Source organism: Microtus oregoni, unplaced genomic scaffold (assembly GCF_018167655.1).
Source record: "Microtus oregoni isolate MIOR12 unplaced genomic scaffold, Mior012 000000F_ref0000247, whole genome shotgun sequence".
Taxonomy (NCBI): Eukaryota; Metazoa; Chordata; class Mammalia; order Rodentia; family Cricetidae; genus Microtus; species Microtus oregoni.
The window spans coordinates 6770777-6789179 of NW_024543059.1; the positions used below are offsets into that span (position 1 = coordinate 6770777).

Below are 18403 nucleotides of genomic sequence, written 5' to 3' on the forward strand. Positions count from 1 at the left end.
CTATCTTATTTTTTATTTTTATGTTACCTGAGTTAAATTTTAATTTTTAAAATTTAAAAAAAAATTACGAGAAGTAGTTCATATTTCTGAATCCTTTGCGAATTGCTCGAGCTGGTTCTCAGAGCAAAGTGTAAAGTGCTCTCCAAACAGGTCAGGTTTCCGTTTGACTTGGGTCCTTCAAAGAGAAGTGCCAACTTGACCCACTATCCCTTTCCAATATAACGCACATGCTCCCTGTCTACATCCCTACCACTTTCTCCGCGGTAGAGAGAACCCTAGAGCCTGGTGCTGCATGACGGTTCCTCTCTGTCCCTTCTAGGGTCTGGGTTCAGTCTCCTCCTGTCTCTGTAATCATGGGCTTTGAAAGCAGTGAAAGCGTCCCTGGAATCTAAGTTCGCAGTATTAGCTTAACAGCACCAACCCCGGTCTTCCAGAAAGAAAAATAAGCCGTGCTCTTATTTCCTGAAGGGCTACAAAGGATGATTTATCTGTGTTGACTCTGAACACGAATGCTTTAGAGAACAGCTCAGTTCGGGCACTGCGGCATGTCTGATGACTACTACCGAGGACAGTAAGCGAACGGTGATTGGCCAGTCACAAAGGGCTTCACTTGCTCATCCTTCCTCTTGATCCTGCACTCTTTTGAGCCCTTGAGTGACGGAGCGGGATATGAAAACCCCAGCTGACGACATGTGGAAATTTACTATGTGACAGGCGGGTGATTTGCCCAACTAGGAGGTGAGAGTTGAATCCTGGTGGCTACCGACTTCTCTCCCCGAGACATGCCGGTGGAGAATGGCGTGTCAGTCGTGACACGGAGCTGTAATCCTGCAGATGGGATCTCCCATGTCAGCTGCAGCTCTCCGTGGCATCTCCCCAGAATTGTAGAGGACTGACATCAATTCTGCCGTTAGAACTTTCCAGTAGCATGAATGCTCCACCCATTCACAGTTTCCAAGCCTTTTGCTAAACTTTATCCTTTGTGGTACTCGAAACAGCCCTGAGCTTTGGCAAGGCAGGGACTGTACCATCCACTTAGGGCCAAAGGACAGCTAGGCCACAGTGTCTGCAGGAGTGCCGTGTGTCATGGGAGACCACCCTTGGGGGATGCTGTTCCGAAGGGGCCTGGCAAGTTTCTGGGGGTTCCTGGCACTGATGACTTATTGTTGTTATAAAAAACATGATAGGAAGAAGCCTAGAGGTGACAAAAAGTCTTGTGTCAGCCCTAGTTGCTGACACTTCTTGGGCATCTTTTTTACCTAGGAACCAGGAATTTCTTGTGGACTTGACCACAGGTGGGACCAGGACCTTAGGACTAGTGACAACATTCACTAGAAAGGCCAGACGGTCACAGGACTGGATTCTACTGGAAGAGCCCATTTGATGAAACACACAAGAAGATTCTTGCTCCCCAACCAAGCTGCTTGAGGACCAAAGGGGCTTTTAGGGGTGGTTCTCGGTCTCTGCCCGGACAGGGTCTCCAGTTTCTGAAAATCATCCTCCTAGGGCTTTGGCTCAGCAGCCCCTCTGTAATCTGTCACCGTCTGTCTTCCTTCTTTGGTAGATTATGGCTTGATAGCTCTGGCAAGACATGCTGTTGTTAATCTGCCTCAGTCATTTCATGGACAGGCCGGATGGCAAAGCAGGCGGCGGGGGGTAGTGAATTGCCAGGATCACACAGCTGGTCAGGGACAAAGCCACGATCTTGGTCTAGCGCCTTACGCCCGTCTCATGCTACTCGTTGAAAGTTTTCTTTCGGAACCGAACAATGAGAGTCCAGTCACAACACAGAAACCATGGAGTCAGTCACATCCCAGCGCCGGCAGTTGACCAGCTGTGGCCAATTGGGGCAGGTCTCTGAGCCTTCTTCTGAGCTTCAGCTCGGAGGCTGAGCGTGACCAGATCCTAAGTCCGACTGTAAGGATGCTTCTTAATCTTCCCGGCCTGCAAAGGGTGATGGGGACATTTGAATCCTCCTTCCCAGCACTCAGCTTGTGCCTCTCAAAAGACATAGAGAATGTTGCCTAATAGTTATCAGGGAATTACTCCTCAATGTCTCAACTGCCTTTAATACGGTGACATTTAATTGTTTATCTTATAAGTAAGAGATTGCTCTGGACAGGGCTGTATTGATATTTGAAAATGATTGCAGAAGGCAAGATTCCAGCCCTTAAGGAATTTGCTATCCTATGACCTTTATCCATGTAAAGGATTATGGATTGGAAATTTGAAAATCTAAATTTTGTCCTCCTAACATGATTTTACTGTTTCAGTTATTTTTTCTCTTGTCTAAGCCAAGCTGGTGATATATTAATTATAGTTATTATTAGAAAGGCAAATCTGCCATGAATGTCTCTTCTCCTCTTCTCTCTCTCTCTCTCTCTCTCTGTGTGTGTGTGTGTGTGTGTGTGTGTGTGTGTGTGTGTGTGAATGCAGGCAGGTATGTGTCTCATGGTATACATGAACAGGGCAGAGGGAAACCTTGGGTATTGGCCTCGCACTTCCATAGTTCTGCAAGACAGTCTCTTTTGTTCCCCACTACAGGCATGAGGCTGTGTGACCTGAGTGATTCTCCTGTCTCTGCCTCCCACCTCGCTGCAGGAGTACAGAGATTGTAGATGTGAGCTTCTGTACCCCGCTTCCTGCTGGTTCTGAGGATTGTGGGGAAAGCATTTTTCTCACTGAGTCATCTCTCCATCCCCTTCCCCAACCTCATTGTGTAGCCCAGGCTGGCTTCTAATTGTGCTGTTCCTTCTACCTCAGCTTCCCATGCGCTAGGGTTTCAGTTGGGAATGACTTTCATATGTTAATTGTTTGGGTATTGGGAATAAAGTCCTCCGGTAGCCATGAGGCTGTCAATGGAGGACTCTTGCACTGTTTTCTACAAAGCCCAGCACTGATTCACCATCCTTGTCGGTGGGGCTGTAGGTAAGGTTTATATCTCAGTGAAGCTGGTTTGCCACTTTCTGTACATCTGATGCTTTCAGTTACTCATGTTCAAATCCACGCAAGACACTTTGGGGATGACGTAGGTTGTATGTTGCCTTCCGCCCTGACTTCATGGGTTATAAAAATGAGCATTAAGTAGGAGACTTGTTCACTTCCTAAACCTCCCAAGCTGTCAGTGGTAGCATATGAACATGGACCCAGGGGAATATCTTCGCAAGGTCTCTAGGGTGCACATGGGGAGGCAACAGCCCCAGGCTACCCTTGACGCTGCCTCTGTCTTCTGTGCTACACGCATTGGGCTCAAGTCATCCTGTGTCCCTAACTCTGTCCTGAGTGGAGATGTTTAATAGGTCAACAGAGAAGCAGACATCAAGTTAGATGTTTTCCTCTCTTCTACCCTGGCCCCTTTCCACCCTTGCGGGGAACATCACTACACACACGCGTGTGTAATTTTAGACTTCTATGGTTTGAAAATGACATGCTGCCGAGGTGGCGTTTCCTGGGCTTTGCGTCACCCTGCCAGCAGGAAACTGATGCACACATCTGTCTGCTCACCACACCAGCACCACGTCCCGGCCCCCACATGCATATAACCACATCTGCAGCGATGGGTGTGTTTGCCGGAGATACCATCTCAACCACCACCACATCTGATGATTCTCAGCCGCCTCTTTAGGACGTTGCTCCCTTTTAAGTGAAGGCAGTTTTTACTGAAGGACTGGCTTCCAGGACCTCTGCCGGCATTTTCCATGAAAGCAATGCAAAAAGAAATCGGGGTTCATCCCCAGGACTGCAGCATGCAGGGAGCCTCGCGTGCACTTTCCTTTTGTTCTCAGAGCAGTGCAGTTCAGCCCCCTCCAGTGGGTGGGGAAATAGAGCCTGCAGGGGGACACTTGCTGCTCTACCTCCAAAGCCTCAGGAGATGTGCCCGCATCTCGGAAAAGCATTTCTTATCTTCAGTTCATTTTCTTTCCAGGTCTGGTGGTTTCCCGATTCTCCATCAGTGCTTGAGAGAAAGAATGGTAGAAAGAATGACTCGTGGTAACTGCCTTAGAAACCAAAAGCTTGCTAGGTGTCACCAAGCAGGGTGGAATTGCTGAGGGCCAAGCTAACTTCTGGGTCCGGCTCTGTGTTACCCTGGGCACATCTCTTACGTTCTCTGGGCCCGCATTCTTTCATTAGACAATGAGGCAATTTTTCAAATCACTCAATCTTATCATCTTTCCCAGAAGATACTGGGGGGGGGGGTTTGGGAGCGGGGACGGGACTAACTCTGGAGAATAAAGAGGAACATCTCTTTGGCTGATCTACTGAGATTTCCTACCCACGTCTGAAAAGGTATTATTGATCAGGTCTTGTCTGTGATGTCAGGCCTTTATCGATCACGCCAAGAAGCTGGAAGTTGGAGTGCATGTGTGCAGGCCGTGAGAAGGAGGTTCTGGGGACAACTTTGAGTCCAGTCTGGAAAATGCCTTTTTTTTTTTCTGCTGTAAGTCTGCATATTCCTCACACACTGAAAAAAATGGCCACTGGCCATCAGGGCTGTAGAATGATTTTTTATGCCCAATTCCCAGAATGTGCCTGGCATATGTTAGGAAATTAAAGAGTAAGTGAACAAAAGATCATGAAAGGTTAATCATGGCAGGGCATGATGGCCACCCCTTGCTATGGACTAAATCATCTGTAGTGAAATCAGAAGGATGAAATGCCGGGCACAGGTTGTGTGCTCACTCAAGCAGAGGTTGTGCAGATGTTGATGGACAGAATGGGGGATTGTGCAGCATCATCACTGGGTGCTTGGTCTGGAAGGCTGATGGGACAGTGGCATTTTTGGACTGGGTGATGTCTTGCTGCCCACCAGGGTTGACCCGGTGCTCTCTTTATGCTGTCAAACATAACATGCGTGTATAGGACCAACAGTGTCAGTCCCAAGAAATGTACCATTCTTCACAAGTCAGTGCAACAATGAGAAAATCCAGTGCTAATACGGCTCACTCAATTTTAAGTCTGAAGAAAGGAGAGAACTATTGGAAGAGATTTTAGCACCCACCACGGGGAGATTATTCGAACTATTGATATCTTTACAAACTTGGTCTTCCATGTCACACATCATCTGCAGAATATGACAAGTGACCAAGGTATAAAAATCAGAGGTTAGTAAACCCAGCAGAAATAATCATATTAAGAAATACCCAAATGGCCCTCACTACATTTGAAAGAATTGTCATTCATTTACCGCTTTCAAACAAAAGACTCAGAAACCTGTTCTTGCCACAAGGCTTCCCACCCTCCTCCGGGGCTGTGCCTCTCCACAGGCATGACTCAGTAGCCTGTGCTATTTGTGCGTACACCAGGGCCTTGCAGGCCGTTATTAAGATGAGAGAGGCCAAGAGCTGCAAAGACCTCCAAAGGATCTATTGCACAGTACTTTCCAGCTAACAAAAACAACCTCACGCAGAGAAACCGGGAGTAGCTCGGCTGTGAGGGTTTGTGGTATGCTGACAGGTAACCATATTTCATGATCTGTTTTTTCCTGTTCTGATGAGAGATGAGCAGTCCTGCCTCATCAGAAACCCTCCTACGATGGTGGAGTCTGGTCCCCCTGAAACTTGGCAGTGGTGGGATCTTCATTATCTCTTCTTACTCAGACTAGGGTGGCTGCCGGGCACATAACTGCTGGATGACTTACTCACTCAGCAAACAGTTACTGGGTATCAGCCCTGTGGCAGTCTCTGTGCTTCATGGTAAGACTATAAATGGTGATAAGGATGTAATCCTTGTATTCAAGGAGTCTGTAGAGTCCACAGCTGCCTGGGCAAAACAGATGTCCAAACAGAGCCTTGGGATCTGCGGGAGCGCGAAAGGGAGGTTTAGTGGGAACAAGGACAAGGGAATCACGCCTTTGTGATGCTCAGGCTAGGCCTGCAGCAGCAGGAAGAGGAATGTGCTGGGCAGAGAAGCCAAGGGAAGACATCCAGAGGTCGCTGGTCTCTTTATAAAAGCTGGGCACTGCTAAGTGCTTCCAGGCAAAACACTTCAATGAATTACCTCAGAAGTCTTCAAGGGGAGGTCTTACTTCCTCTATCTTTACAAGCAAGGAGACTAAAGTACAGACTAGTTCACTAACCTTTCCATTATCATGTTTAGGCAGAATTCAGACTAGGCTTTGGCCCTATTTAGGAGAGCCTCCGGAGCCCATAGTCTTTCAGTCAGGATTTCCTACCTCAAAAACCTACAGGTCACAGCAGAGCAGTTTCGAGGGCAACACAAAGTTGAGTGTGCCGGTGAGTGGGGTTTAGGAGCGTCTGCTGGGGAACAACCCCGAAAAGCCAATCTGAAGGCAGGAGGTCAGGGCCTTGTACAGCATCCCTTCACTCTTTGAGCACAGTGTTTTGTACAGCACTAAGCAAATATATATGAAATGAAAACCAACCTTCCTGGAGCCCCATCTGACCAAGGAGAGCAGTTGCCCAGCAAGGACTATCTGCTTGGTCAAAAGCCTTAGGCAATGTGCAACGATTAGCAGCGTTTAATAAGAGTCCCAGTCTCGTGGTGGCCGAGGACTCGGAACCAATGATGCTGGCCCTGCCAGGATTTGGACACAGGACCACGACGAGCACATTGGGGACAAAATCACTTCTTCCCAGGTGACTGGGAGAGGATGGGAGACTGGTGAAGTGTTTGCAAACGACAGACAAAGAAGCTGTCCCCTCCTGCATACTTAGGGAAGAGGAGCGGCCATTGCTGGGCCTGGGAGACTGCCCCTCTGGCTCCTTCTCCATTCCCGGATGTGCCTGTGTTCAGTGCTCATCCCCTGCCTGGCCCATTCACATTCTCTGGCTAATCCAGGCTTGCCACATAGACAAGGAGCATCTCAGCTTGAGTGAAAATCGTAAACCCACTTGGATTTGACCAACATATTATCTGGGGAGAGTTCAAAGTTTCCCAAAGGCTTTTTTTTTTTAAATCAAATTTTACTCTTGAGTGTTATCTCCATGAGTAAGAAAAGATAGTTTTGAGACTCTCATTTTATTGCCTAGGGGATGTGGTGGTTAAAAGACTCATTGGTTAGAACACCATTTTCCCCAACCAGTCTCAACTAGGGATGTTTTAGGAGGGCATCAGTTGGTATGCTCTTTAGGTTTTAGTTTTTCACTAAGCATGAATGATTATGGAATTCTTAAAAGCAGTCTCGGCATTGATGGATCTTGCCTGTACCTCCTTGCTTTAGCCTGCGCTCAGCACACAGAGTGTCATGTCCTCTTCCTGTACAGGCTTCCAGTAAAGTCTCTGATAAACTCATTTCACTGAAAAGAGAAGATCCAAGGAACTGCTTATCTCACAGATCCATTAAATGCCTGATAGGCCCTTGGCATATGCAGAGGGTGGTTTCAGTGGTGTAATCTAATTCTCAGAGAAACCCTCTGAGATGGGGTGTTTAACCCCATTTTAAAGAGGAGGAAGCTGCCAAAGAGACTCTCCGTCGTTCCTCTCTGCTGTGCACATCTGAATGGTGGACATAGAAGACTTCAACCAAGAAGTGAGTCTGCTCTTGAGAAGTTTCAGACAGAGTAGTTAAGAGCACTTGCAGGTCTTGTAGGGGACCTGGTTCAAATCCCCGCACCCACAATTCATGACTGCCTGTAACTTCAATTCTAGGGGATTCTGATACTCTCTTCTATGGGCAATGCACGTTCGTTATGCATTTACTGACAGACAAAATAGTCATACACATAAAATAAAAATAAATAAAACCCTTTAAAAATCATGCTTGGTATCACTTGATTAGCTTTTCAGTCAAAGCAGATCATTTGTTAGACATCTAGGAGGCTTGTGACCATGAATTATTGAGAGCTCCATTTTGCTTGCATCTTTACAAATTTCTTCAGTGTCAAAGTGGACTTGTTTATTTACTGAGGGTTCTTGGCAAGTAAAGCTCTTTTCCTTTTGTAGACATTTGCCTGAAAAAATTAAGGATGACCAACAGCTAAAGAATATGAGCGGCCAATGGTTTTACGAAGCTAAAGCTAAAAGGCACAGGGACAGAATCCATGGCGCTGATATCATCAGAGCATCCATGAGGAAGAAGAGGCTCCCCGTGGCAGGTGAGGTCACAGCCAGCAATTGTTTGGGAAGAAGGGAGGGAAAGGGTGGGAGACTCTTCACTGGACTCTGCTGAAGGACATCATTTGGGGATACGTCACATTGTGTGTGTCCTTCTCTCTCAAAATCCTCTTGCCTTGGATTTGGATGGGTGAAGATTGGGTTAGGCGACTGGCTGTAAATGAACACAACTCTTAGGCACCGGGCGTAAATGTAGTAGTGGTTGTGGTTGGGGATTGTGAGGAATGTGCATATCTTTCTTTGGCTTTCTCGGTGTGTGTATATATATACACACAGGTATATATGGATACACATGCAAGTATATGCACATGTGTAGAGGGCAGAAGTCATCCTCAGGTAGCTCTTTTAGAATAGGTGCTGGCTATCAAACTCAGGTTAGGTCCCTATATTTGCATGGCAAACTCTTTATCAACTGAATCCCCTCCCCGGCTCCTTCTTTGACTTTTAACTCTGGAAATTCAAAGCCTACTGAATAACACAAAGGTTTAGAGAGAAATCAGGTTTCATGTTCAAGGCTCTTAACATGCGCTTCTTCCATTGCCCAGTGCAGTACTTCCTGGACTCTAAGAGTTTATTTACGGTTCTTTTTATTTTACCACTTCGTTTTTGCCTTACAGATTTCTATCTGACTCCTTTCTAATCAACTCATGACTGGTCACTATAAACCTCTAGGTCTAGCTTGCAGATGAAGAAGAAAGACTATCTTTAAAGCATTTAGTATACAGCGAAGGTTAACTATCTATTTTTAACGGTAGCAGCATTTTGTAAGGTAAGTTTACTTTCCCTATAAGCTTTATTGGGCACCCTGAGTTAACTTGCCCAAGGTCCTCTTATTGCTAAGCAGCAAAACTGGGATTGCAAATCTTTGGACTGCATCACACTTTTGCAGATAAAGGTTGACTTCTAAGCATGAATGGTGCATTGCCTCAAGCTCTTTTGGTTTTCAAATGTGCCCAGGCCTTAAGAAATCTTGGGTGATACTGGTTAGTACTATGGACTCCATCTGCAACTGAAGATACTTGACTGATGTGTGCCAAGACCAGGAGGGGATAGGTTCCATTTGGCAATGCATTTAGAAACTGGAAGCCCCCATGTTGCCCATTTAATACCGATGAAAGCATTCTTGGCACTTATCATGTGACCTTAAGCAATTTGCTTGAACTTTTTGGTTCTAAACTTCTAAGTATAAACATAGAAAATATCTCTCACCGCACAAGACAGTGTCCAAAAAGAGCTCAGCGTAGTTCTTGCTTGCTATTCACCACTCAGTTGATGCTAACTGCGATAGAGATGCAGGTAAGGAGAATGCTGGGTATTCAGAGGCAGAAGAGATTTCTGAAGACACAGCACAGAGGCTTTATGGGGGCAATGACACCTGAGCAGTGTGTTGCAGTGAATTTAGAATTTGGCACTGGAGGGGGACCTCCTAAATTAGGATTGTTCCGTTGTACCCCAGAGTTGACCGGTTTTTTTTTTTTTTGCCCATTGTAGGCTTTTAGTAAATGCTTGGTAAGGAACTCAATGCTTACTCCCTCTCCGAACATCTCTTGACTAAATGGTCCTGACTCCAATGTAGGTCAGATTAACCTAGAGGCAGTTAGAACTTGGCTTCAGCCATCTCTAGGGTCACCCGTATCTATAAGGGTACACCTATTCTTTCAGGAAAGTGGAAGGCAGGGATCTGAAATCAAGCAAATCTCCTGTCTTCTCTCACAGCTATAATTTTGATTCTGAGACTCAGTTGTCGGTAACCTTGGTACTTACAAGGCCCAAGGTTCAGATCTAAGCCCTTACTAATGGGAGCCAAGGAGAAGGAAGGGTATAGATTGTAGAAGTGATAGATAACCTTTCTGTCTGTTATTTCCTGTTTCAGCCGAGCAGAGTAAGGACACAGCAATGAGGGCCAAAGAAAGCTGGGTGAATAACGTCAACAAAGATGCTCTCCTCCCCCCAGAGCTGGCTGTTGTGGAAGAGCCGGAAGATGACACAGCTCCAGCAGGCCCAAGGTAAGCCAGAACGGGTGGGTTTGGTGGCCTGCTGTGCTATGTAGGCAGATGTGGGCTTGGGGTACAGATGAAGGACTGGAGTCACCGATGTGGAGATTGGTAATGTTTGGGGGAACTTCTGAGCCCCCGCAAGAATGGAGCCTGAACCAAACTCTTCCCTGGCTTTCAGAATTTCCGACAGATCTCCACTGTGGTATCAAAGTATTAAGTGGTTGTTTCTTCCAGCGCCAGGAGTGGTGGTTTTTCATTGGCGTGTAGGCTTTTCCTAGAGTAGACTGAAGAGGTCTGTGCGGGTTACCGTTCATCTAAGGGGACAGATGAATGGCAATCATACTGTTATGTCTAGTGTGATGGAAGAAGCTCAAAGATGGACGGGAATGATATAGACCGGTCAGAGCTGGTTCTCATGTATGCAGGACAGTGAGCACATCATAGGTAGCAAGTTGCCTCATTAAAACGCAGGGTGTCCTCTGTATTTTCAGTTTTGACCTTTTGATGGCTTAAGCGTCTATTTGTCCATCCTTTTCAAGAAGCAGCCAACTGGGAGGCTGTGTTGTTCCACTTTTGATGCTGAATCAGTTGTTTCGCGTCCTTAAAGATATTCTCGTTAGCGCCACTCTCTTCAAGGGACACTTACTGTCTTTTGGTGGGAGGAGTGCCTCAGTGGAGACAACTCACTTTGGAACCTACTACTGGCGCGAAGTCAGTGTCTTTGACTTCAGACACACTGAGTCTAGATCCAAGACCAAGGCCACATGGGAACAGAGATATTTCCAATGTTTATAGGCAAGGAAGGGTCTATATATAACACAGCTACCGACAGGCATTTCGGAGTCAATTATGAATAAAGTTATGCCAAGGGGTAATGGCATGCTGACTCTAATAAGGTGTCTGCTAACTGCCTACTTCTCATGAGTGGTGGGTGTTGATTTTCCTCCAGGACTATTTGTTGCAGCGTACAAGGCCTGTCTGCGCTCTATGCACTACCATACAGTTCCCAAGCTTCGGGCAAGGGGCTGGAGGTTGGACCACACAAACACACACAGACAGAGACACATACCTCTAGTCACTGGTGAGAAGCCCTTCATTCCATTGCACCATGGAGGCTTATACACCCAACAGTCAGGTGGGCCAACAGGTGAAAACCTTATCCCCTGATCCTCAAGGCAAGGCAACACGTGCTCGGGAAGCAGAGCTGGTAAACAACTTTGACACAGCTTTCAGTTACACAAATCAGAAGGAAAGTGAAGATCTCTAGCAGGGAAGAGCAGCTGGAGGCCAGGACTCCAAATGGTCCAAAATATTTGTAATGTTCTGTTTCATCTACGCTGGTCTGCCATGTTGGCTCGAGGTTGAGGCACCTTGTTAACCGCTGCTGGTTGGTATCGTGACCGTATAGTAATGACCACTTAATTTCTTCAGACTCTACTTCCACAGCTATATGAGACTGATAATCAGCTAGCAGAGTTAGTAGGAAGCCAAACAGCTAGTAAACATAGAATTCTTAACATAGCTCATAGCACTACTAGGTACTAGTAAGCAGAGAGGTGGACTCTTGAATGTAGCATTTCGAGAAACTCAGGACACTCTGTCATTCCTCTTGGTGTCCCCTGCCCCTACCCCCATTGCCTGCTCTGCCCCTGATGGGTAAAGTCCTTATTTTAATAAAAAAAAAATAAAAAGATGAGGCTGAAAATATTAGAAACCCAAGTAGAAAAGTCATAGCCATTAAACAGACATGACCAAGAAACTGGGCATAAATCTTAGAGTCTGTGCGTGATAGGGGCTAAGGAGCACGGGGCATTAACCAGCAGGGGGAACAAACACCTCTGTAGAAGAGGCAAGAAGACACATTGCAGACTCAGAGGCAAACACCTCAGTTCACAGTTTGAGCAAGCCCAGACTTCCCATCTAACCCCCCAGGCTCTCATTCCATCTCAAAGAACTTGAGAGGCAACGGTGCCCGACTCGGCTTCCTCATGCCCGCCCCTCCGCCCCCCAGGCTGGTGGGCATTCCTCAGCCTTCCTTCCTTCCAGGCTAATATAACATCTGGGATTTGAATATGCACTGTCTTCTGTGTGACTCCTTTTGATCATATCTGTAAACCAGACCGGGATTGTCTTACTAGGATGTTGTGAGGTTAACTGAAATTCAGTGTGGGAACTGGTTAGCATTTCTCAGGAAGAACAGAAATGGGCAACTTCCGGGTAGCATTACAATTACACTATTATATTACACGGACTGTGTGGTTGGGAAGGCAAGCACACAGCTGTTCGTCGTATCAAGCAAATGCTTTGCTCAGTGAAGGCCGGTTCTGGGAGGCGTGGCTCGGGTGGTAATCAGTCAGCTGTACAAGGAGTTATTTTTGACTTCCCCCTTTCCGTGTCAGAGGCCGCCATTTCTCTTGGTATCAATCTCCTGCAATGCTTCTCACTTATGCTTTCATAACCTTTGCGAACTGGGTGTGTTAAGTGTGTTTTGGGGCCCGTCCTTCTAGACGAAGTTGTTTGCTATCGAATGACTCAACACCTGTCAATATTTTCTTAGCCAGGAATGAAAACTGGGGGGATATGAGGCTGGATAGTGCAGTTTCTTAGGTAGGCATGGTGGCAAGGTCTTTCATTGGGTTATAGCCATGAGACCGTGGGGGGCTCGCCTATAAATTAAAATGCTATGGGTGATCGGCAAGCAGTCAGACATGGGCAGCCACCGCCGTTCCTTCTGAACTCACCGTTGTTTACAGCTGCAGTGCTGGGAAAGGCAGGAAGGTTTATAAACAGAGAACACTGGTCCCTGAGGGCAGCGGACAGAAATCTGGTAGCCAGCAGCTATAGTCCTGATCACTAGCTTAGCCGGATGGTCTCTGCTGAACTTCATAAACTAAGACAGAGGACCTGCTTCATTTTGCTTTACACTTAGATTTTTAGATGTCTCAGGCTGATGCCTTCTGTGAAACACAGAAATGAATACAGAAGGGAAAAACAGCACACAGATCATTGTCTACTGAGCATCCTGACAAAGGGCTGGAAATGGTCCTTCGCATATGCTCTTAATCCCTGTACTTACATCACCACGGATCAGTGATAAACACTTTATGGATTGCCACTGGTCCATGAACCCCACACTGATAACGTATCGTATACCCTCCTAAAGTCCTCATTGAGCATGTGCACAAAAGGCTGTAGAACGTGGCTTAGTCAATGTGGGGCTTACGGAATGCAGACCAGGGATCTCTTCCCTCTGTGTCAGGTGGCTACCCACAATGAACTGCAGCACATCTTGTCTGGCATGGGAAACCACCCTTTGTTATCTGAGAAGCAAGTATGAAACCCTGGGTACCATGGAGAGTCTAAGAGGCATTTACTGACCAGGCCTTTGATGTCTCTGCTATGGTGCTTCTTTGGCCTGGATGAACCTAAAAAGGATGGACCTTTAATCTGCCTCTGCGTGTCTGTTCCTTTGATAGCACTGTTCGAGACTTACCCTCTGGTAGCCTCTATTGTTTTATCTCTGGAATGGCAGAGAGGGTGGCAGAAACATCTAAAATATCGATACTCACCCGGGTGCATTGTCAGCTTCCAGTCCTTTCTCCATTTTGTCCCTTCTCCTCTTCTCTGTCACACACCGTACAGATGCCTGGGAGTGCCATCTTTTCTCACGAAAGGCTGTAACACGAATTAGATAATAAAGAATACTTTACTATTCCCCAAGGACTTAGCCTATGTACTTGGAAGTTTCAATTCTTTCGTTTGTTTTTTTTTTAACCATCACCTTCCTGAAATGTGGACCCAAAGGTATCTGTGCCATCCTGACAGGTAGGCCAGGTGGTCCCCGGCTGCGATGTAGCACAAAGGAGGTCTAGCCAGGCAGGGATCAGACATTTGTTCCCTGTGTGCTGGGTACTATGTAAGCTCTAGTAGAAAACTTATTAGGACTGATGGCTTCTAAAAGTTATGAGTTACTTTGTGATGAGCATCCTCATAAGGCTCGGAGTCTTCAACCAAACTAGTCAGGAGGGTCCTGGTTACCTCAGTGCCTTGGTAAGAAAGGGACCTAAAAATTAAATGTTATGAATAGAAGTCAGTGACTTCATGAGATCCAGGGAAATACTTCAACAAATCTAGACCACAGAGAAAGAGTTAGAATATATAAGAGTGGGAAGGTGAGCGAATGGAGGAGTAAAAGAGAATAGTTAGTAAGATCATGAATGGATAAATAAAGAATAAATGGTGAGGGAAGAGATGGACAAAAAACAAATCAGGAAATAAATTAATGAACAAATGGATTGGTTTGGACTCCAGGGAGTAAGTAATAAAAAAGAAAAAGAAAGAAAGAAATGGAAAGAAAAAAAGTCAAAATGGAACCAGCAGCCTCCAGATCCCAACACTTTGCTTCAAGAATTTCTTTCTTGAGAAGTGGAATGGAGAGAGGGTCGAACATGAGACCACTCTGAGTCAGCTAGACAGACACTGTGGTGCTGGTAAGGATGCAGAGATGTCCGATAAGACAAAGTGGATGGGTTGTTTGGATGCGTGGGTTCTCAATCACTGGTGACCAGAGAAAGGTGGAGAAGGCTTGGAATGCTCTCCCCAATTAACAGAACCCCGGGATTGGAGCATTGGGGATGGAAATCAGGAAGGCATGGCGCAGGAGGGAGGCTGGCCGCTGTCAGGATGTGTACTGTCCGCTAGCTAAAACCTCTCTGGGGCACCTTTCCAGAAACTAAACTCTTCACCATGCTATTTCATTCCCTGATGCTGCCGTATTTTTTCCTGAAATGGTGGGAAAATGAGGAGGTTAACTTCCCAGCATCCCATTTACTGTTGGTATGGGAGGAATTAGATGCTCTTTTTGTGTATCAGCGTAGGGAACCAAAATGCCACTTCAATACCAGTCAATCACTCATGCTTACTCTATTACCAGCCTCCTTCTTGCCCTCTGTGGAACAAGAACCAATAAATCCCGACTTCATCTTGGCCTCTGAAATAGCATGGCTTTTTATACCAATGACCTCTTTCCCGGAAGGCTTTTGTTATATCTGTCTAGCGTGCTCTACCAGAAGAATCGGCTATTTGCTAGGACCCCCAGTAACAGGGTCAGTGGAAGCTACAAGCTTGCCCTGGAGGAAGATGGGGTTGAGCCAGTAAGTGGGACAACGCATTTGAGAATTGATAGGAAATCCGGTAATAAGGATTAATTTCATTTTTAAGATGTCTGGCTCACAATATCATTTCTGTTGAGCTCTCAAGAGGATATCTAATCTTATCGGATCTTTAGATTTGTTCCAGTCGGTTATGGTAATAAAAATGCTCTAGGCGCTTCCAAGTGCCTCCTGCTTGGATGGGAACACTTGTGCTCAGGGGTCTGTAGTGTCTCAAGAAGTGTGTGTGCTCACGAAAGTACTGCTGACTTGAAAGGCTTAAAGTATGTTTTCTAATTCACCCCGTTTCTTTTTCCTCTGGGTCATTTCTTCCTGTTTATTTGTTGAAGCGCCATGGAATACCGCAACATGCTGAGCCTAGAGCCAGACTATTGGGGAGAGACACAGCGGCAGCCTCCAACAAACTTAACAGCCCTGAAGGAGATCAAAATAATTTTTTAAAAACATAAAAATAATTACTTGGAGAATTTCCTTCTGGTTCTAGAACAGTATTGACATCTAGTGTTTTAGTCATCTTACTCTGCCTTAGTGTGACTTCTGATATCCCAGGTCCTTTTTGGAGAATGTGGGAAAGAAGTTACAGAGCACAGGCTCTTCCCTTTTAAAAAATCTTATCGTGCAACTCGGTGTGGTGGTGCATACCTTTAAATCTAGCACTTGGGAGGCAGAGGCAGGTGGATTGTGAGTGCAAGACCAGCCTGGTCTACACAGAGAGTTCCAGGACAGCCAGGGATACACAGTGAGACACTGTCTCAAACACACACACACACACACACACACACACACACACACACAGTCTTGTCATATAGAATATATTGAGCATCTTTTATTTTTATGATGCAATCTACCTCCCTCTGGAAGGAGTGGGATTCTAAGGACGAAATATCTGGCCATAAAGAACTATTTCCAGAGGAAAGATACTGCTTCTTTGTAAAGATCTGCTGTCGTGATAGCAAGCAGTGCCAGGCAGAAAGCAAATTCTCAATCCAAAGGACTAATAAAAAGTGTCGTGATGGGAGGGGCAGTTTAGATTGGACTTGAATATGACAGTACTGATGTCAGCAGACAATGAGGTGGGGGGTTGAGTGGAAACAGCTAAGAGTCACATGATTAGGCCAACCACTTTGTTCTACTCGAGAACCCTGGAGCAGACTTCTGTAAGGGAGAGACAGGTTTCATCTCTAGTGAGGACAATCACAATGTGCAGTTTGGGCCCCTGGAGCCTGGGGGCATAGGAGCTGAATTTCCAGGTGTGGAGGGCATATAGTATCAAGCTCTGCTTTGGAGTTAGGGAGTGGGAAGGAGCAAGATGGCAGGAAACCATGACTGTCCCTTGAGGAGCCCTAACCTCTGTGATTGGCTCAGGTCCTCTGATTATCCCGCTGCTTTACTTACTAAGGGAGCTCATTTATTCTGAGCCAGGCATCTGCTCTATACAGTTCATCATAGTACCCACTGGCTCTTTTTATAAGTAATTTCAAAACATTTTTCAGATTATAATATAATCACATTTACTTTCCCCTTTCCTCCCTCACAACCCTCCAATGTAACCTCCTTTGCTCTCTTTCAAATTCATGACCTCTTTTTCAATTGTTACATATGTGCCTGTGTTCCTAAACACATAAATACACCTGTTCATACTGTTTAATGTTACCTGTATGTGTAAGTTTTCAGGGCTGACCATTCAGTATCGGATAACTAATTGGTGTACTCTTCCCTGGGGAAGCCTATGCCCCTTGCTCTCAGCATTCCTTGGCTGCCTGTAGTACTTTGTGTAGGGCAGACTTTGTAGGGATGGGCTTTCCCTCGTCCATGCTATCATGTCTATTGGTGCTGTTCTTGTTCAGCACGTGTTTAGGCATCAATGCTGGTGAGACTTCATGGGTATCATATCTGACGTTTCTAGGAGACAGAATCTCATAGCAAGCCCCTCTCAGTCTCTTACAGTCTGTATGCCCCTTCTTCTACAATGATCCCTGATCACTGATGTGGGAGTTGTGTTGTAGACACTAAATTTTGACCTGGTATGGTTTCCTGTAATGGTCAGTGTTGCAAAGAACTTTGCTTCCTGATGGATGAATGCACTTACCTTGGGGTATGAGAACAAATGCTAGGAACACAGTTAGGGATTGATTGACACAGCGGCAGCTGTAGCTTCTCCTCCAAGATCCAGGACTGCACTAGTGCCGGGTAGTTGGCTCCGTTTCCCCTACTGGCCTCCAAAACTGGCACTGGAAAGAAATGGCTTACTGGTTCTGAGCTGTTGGCCTTCACTGTGTGGACACCAGGTTCACTTGGTGGCCATGCTTGTTTTTGATACTTTGCTGCTGCACAACTTGATTTGACTTTGCATTTATCTAGTGCAGGGATAGATTTCCTGTAAGGACTCTCTGTCCAAATTGTGGTTCCATTATAATGTCTTTTCTTGTTTTCTGTTTCATACAACCCTCCCTTCCCTTTTTTTGCATTCATGCGCTCAAGCTGGAAATGACACCTCATCTGCCCTACTTTACCTTTGGATCAGTAGAGAAGGTGATGGAAGGAAGAGAATGGCTTCCTTAAGAGATTAACGGTTTCCGGGGACTTGCTGTGAAAAAAAAAAAAACATAGCAGTTCAAATACAGAAATAAGAACTGGAAAGCATGAAGTATCCAGCCATGGGGTTTAGTGGCAGTAATCTTGGGCGAGGTTCCATGGCTCCAGGGTGAAATGTCTCCTTGCTGGGCTTTCTGTTCCTCGGCCACGTGGTGAGAAGCCATCACCTTCAGAGGATTTTTCCAAGCTCTTGACTCTGATGTCACTTAGAGTTGGTGGAGATTAACAAAGGAACTGTGGTTCCAGCCAACAGTGACTTCATCTTTTATGTCTAAGGCGAGGCTCCTGGAGCGGTCTTTCTCAGCAAGCTGATTTTCTTCCTCTCCCGGGATTCTGCGACCTACTTTTCTTCTTACTTATAGCCAAGGGAATGACCTGATCAACTCACTATTTGCTGTGACTGCATTTGACTTTTACCTTGGGACTGCCCTGCCTCTGGATAGTGCATCAGGCTTTAGAGAATCCTCTGCTCTTTAAACCAGCCACAGACATCTCCTCAGCCACTTCTCAATGCCCTTGCATTTGTCTCTGTGTCTGTGTACGACTGCACCTATTAACATTTGGATT

At 46.0% G+C, this 18403-nt stretch overlaps 1 protein-coding gene across 5 annotated transcripts in view; it reads left to right on the forward strand.

Moving 5' to 3' along the window:
• Positions 1-18403, forward strand: part of Sytl2 (synaptotagmin like 2) — a 96836-nt gene that overhangs the window by 39827 nt on the left and 38606 nt on the right. For all 5 annotated transcript variants that reach the window (XM_041640126.1, XM_041640191.1, XM_041640548.1 and 2 more), the window contains 2 exons: positions 7903-8054; positions 9947-10079. In XM_041640126.1, the coding sequence (XP_041496060.1) occupies positions 7903-8054; positions 9947-10079 (285 nt within the window). The remainder of the gene's footprint in view (positions 1-7902; positions 8055-9946; positions 10080-18403) is intronic.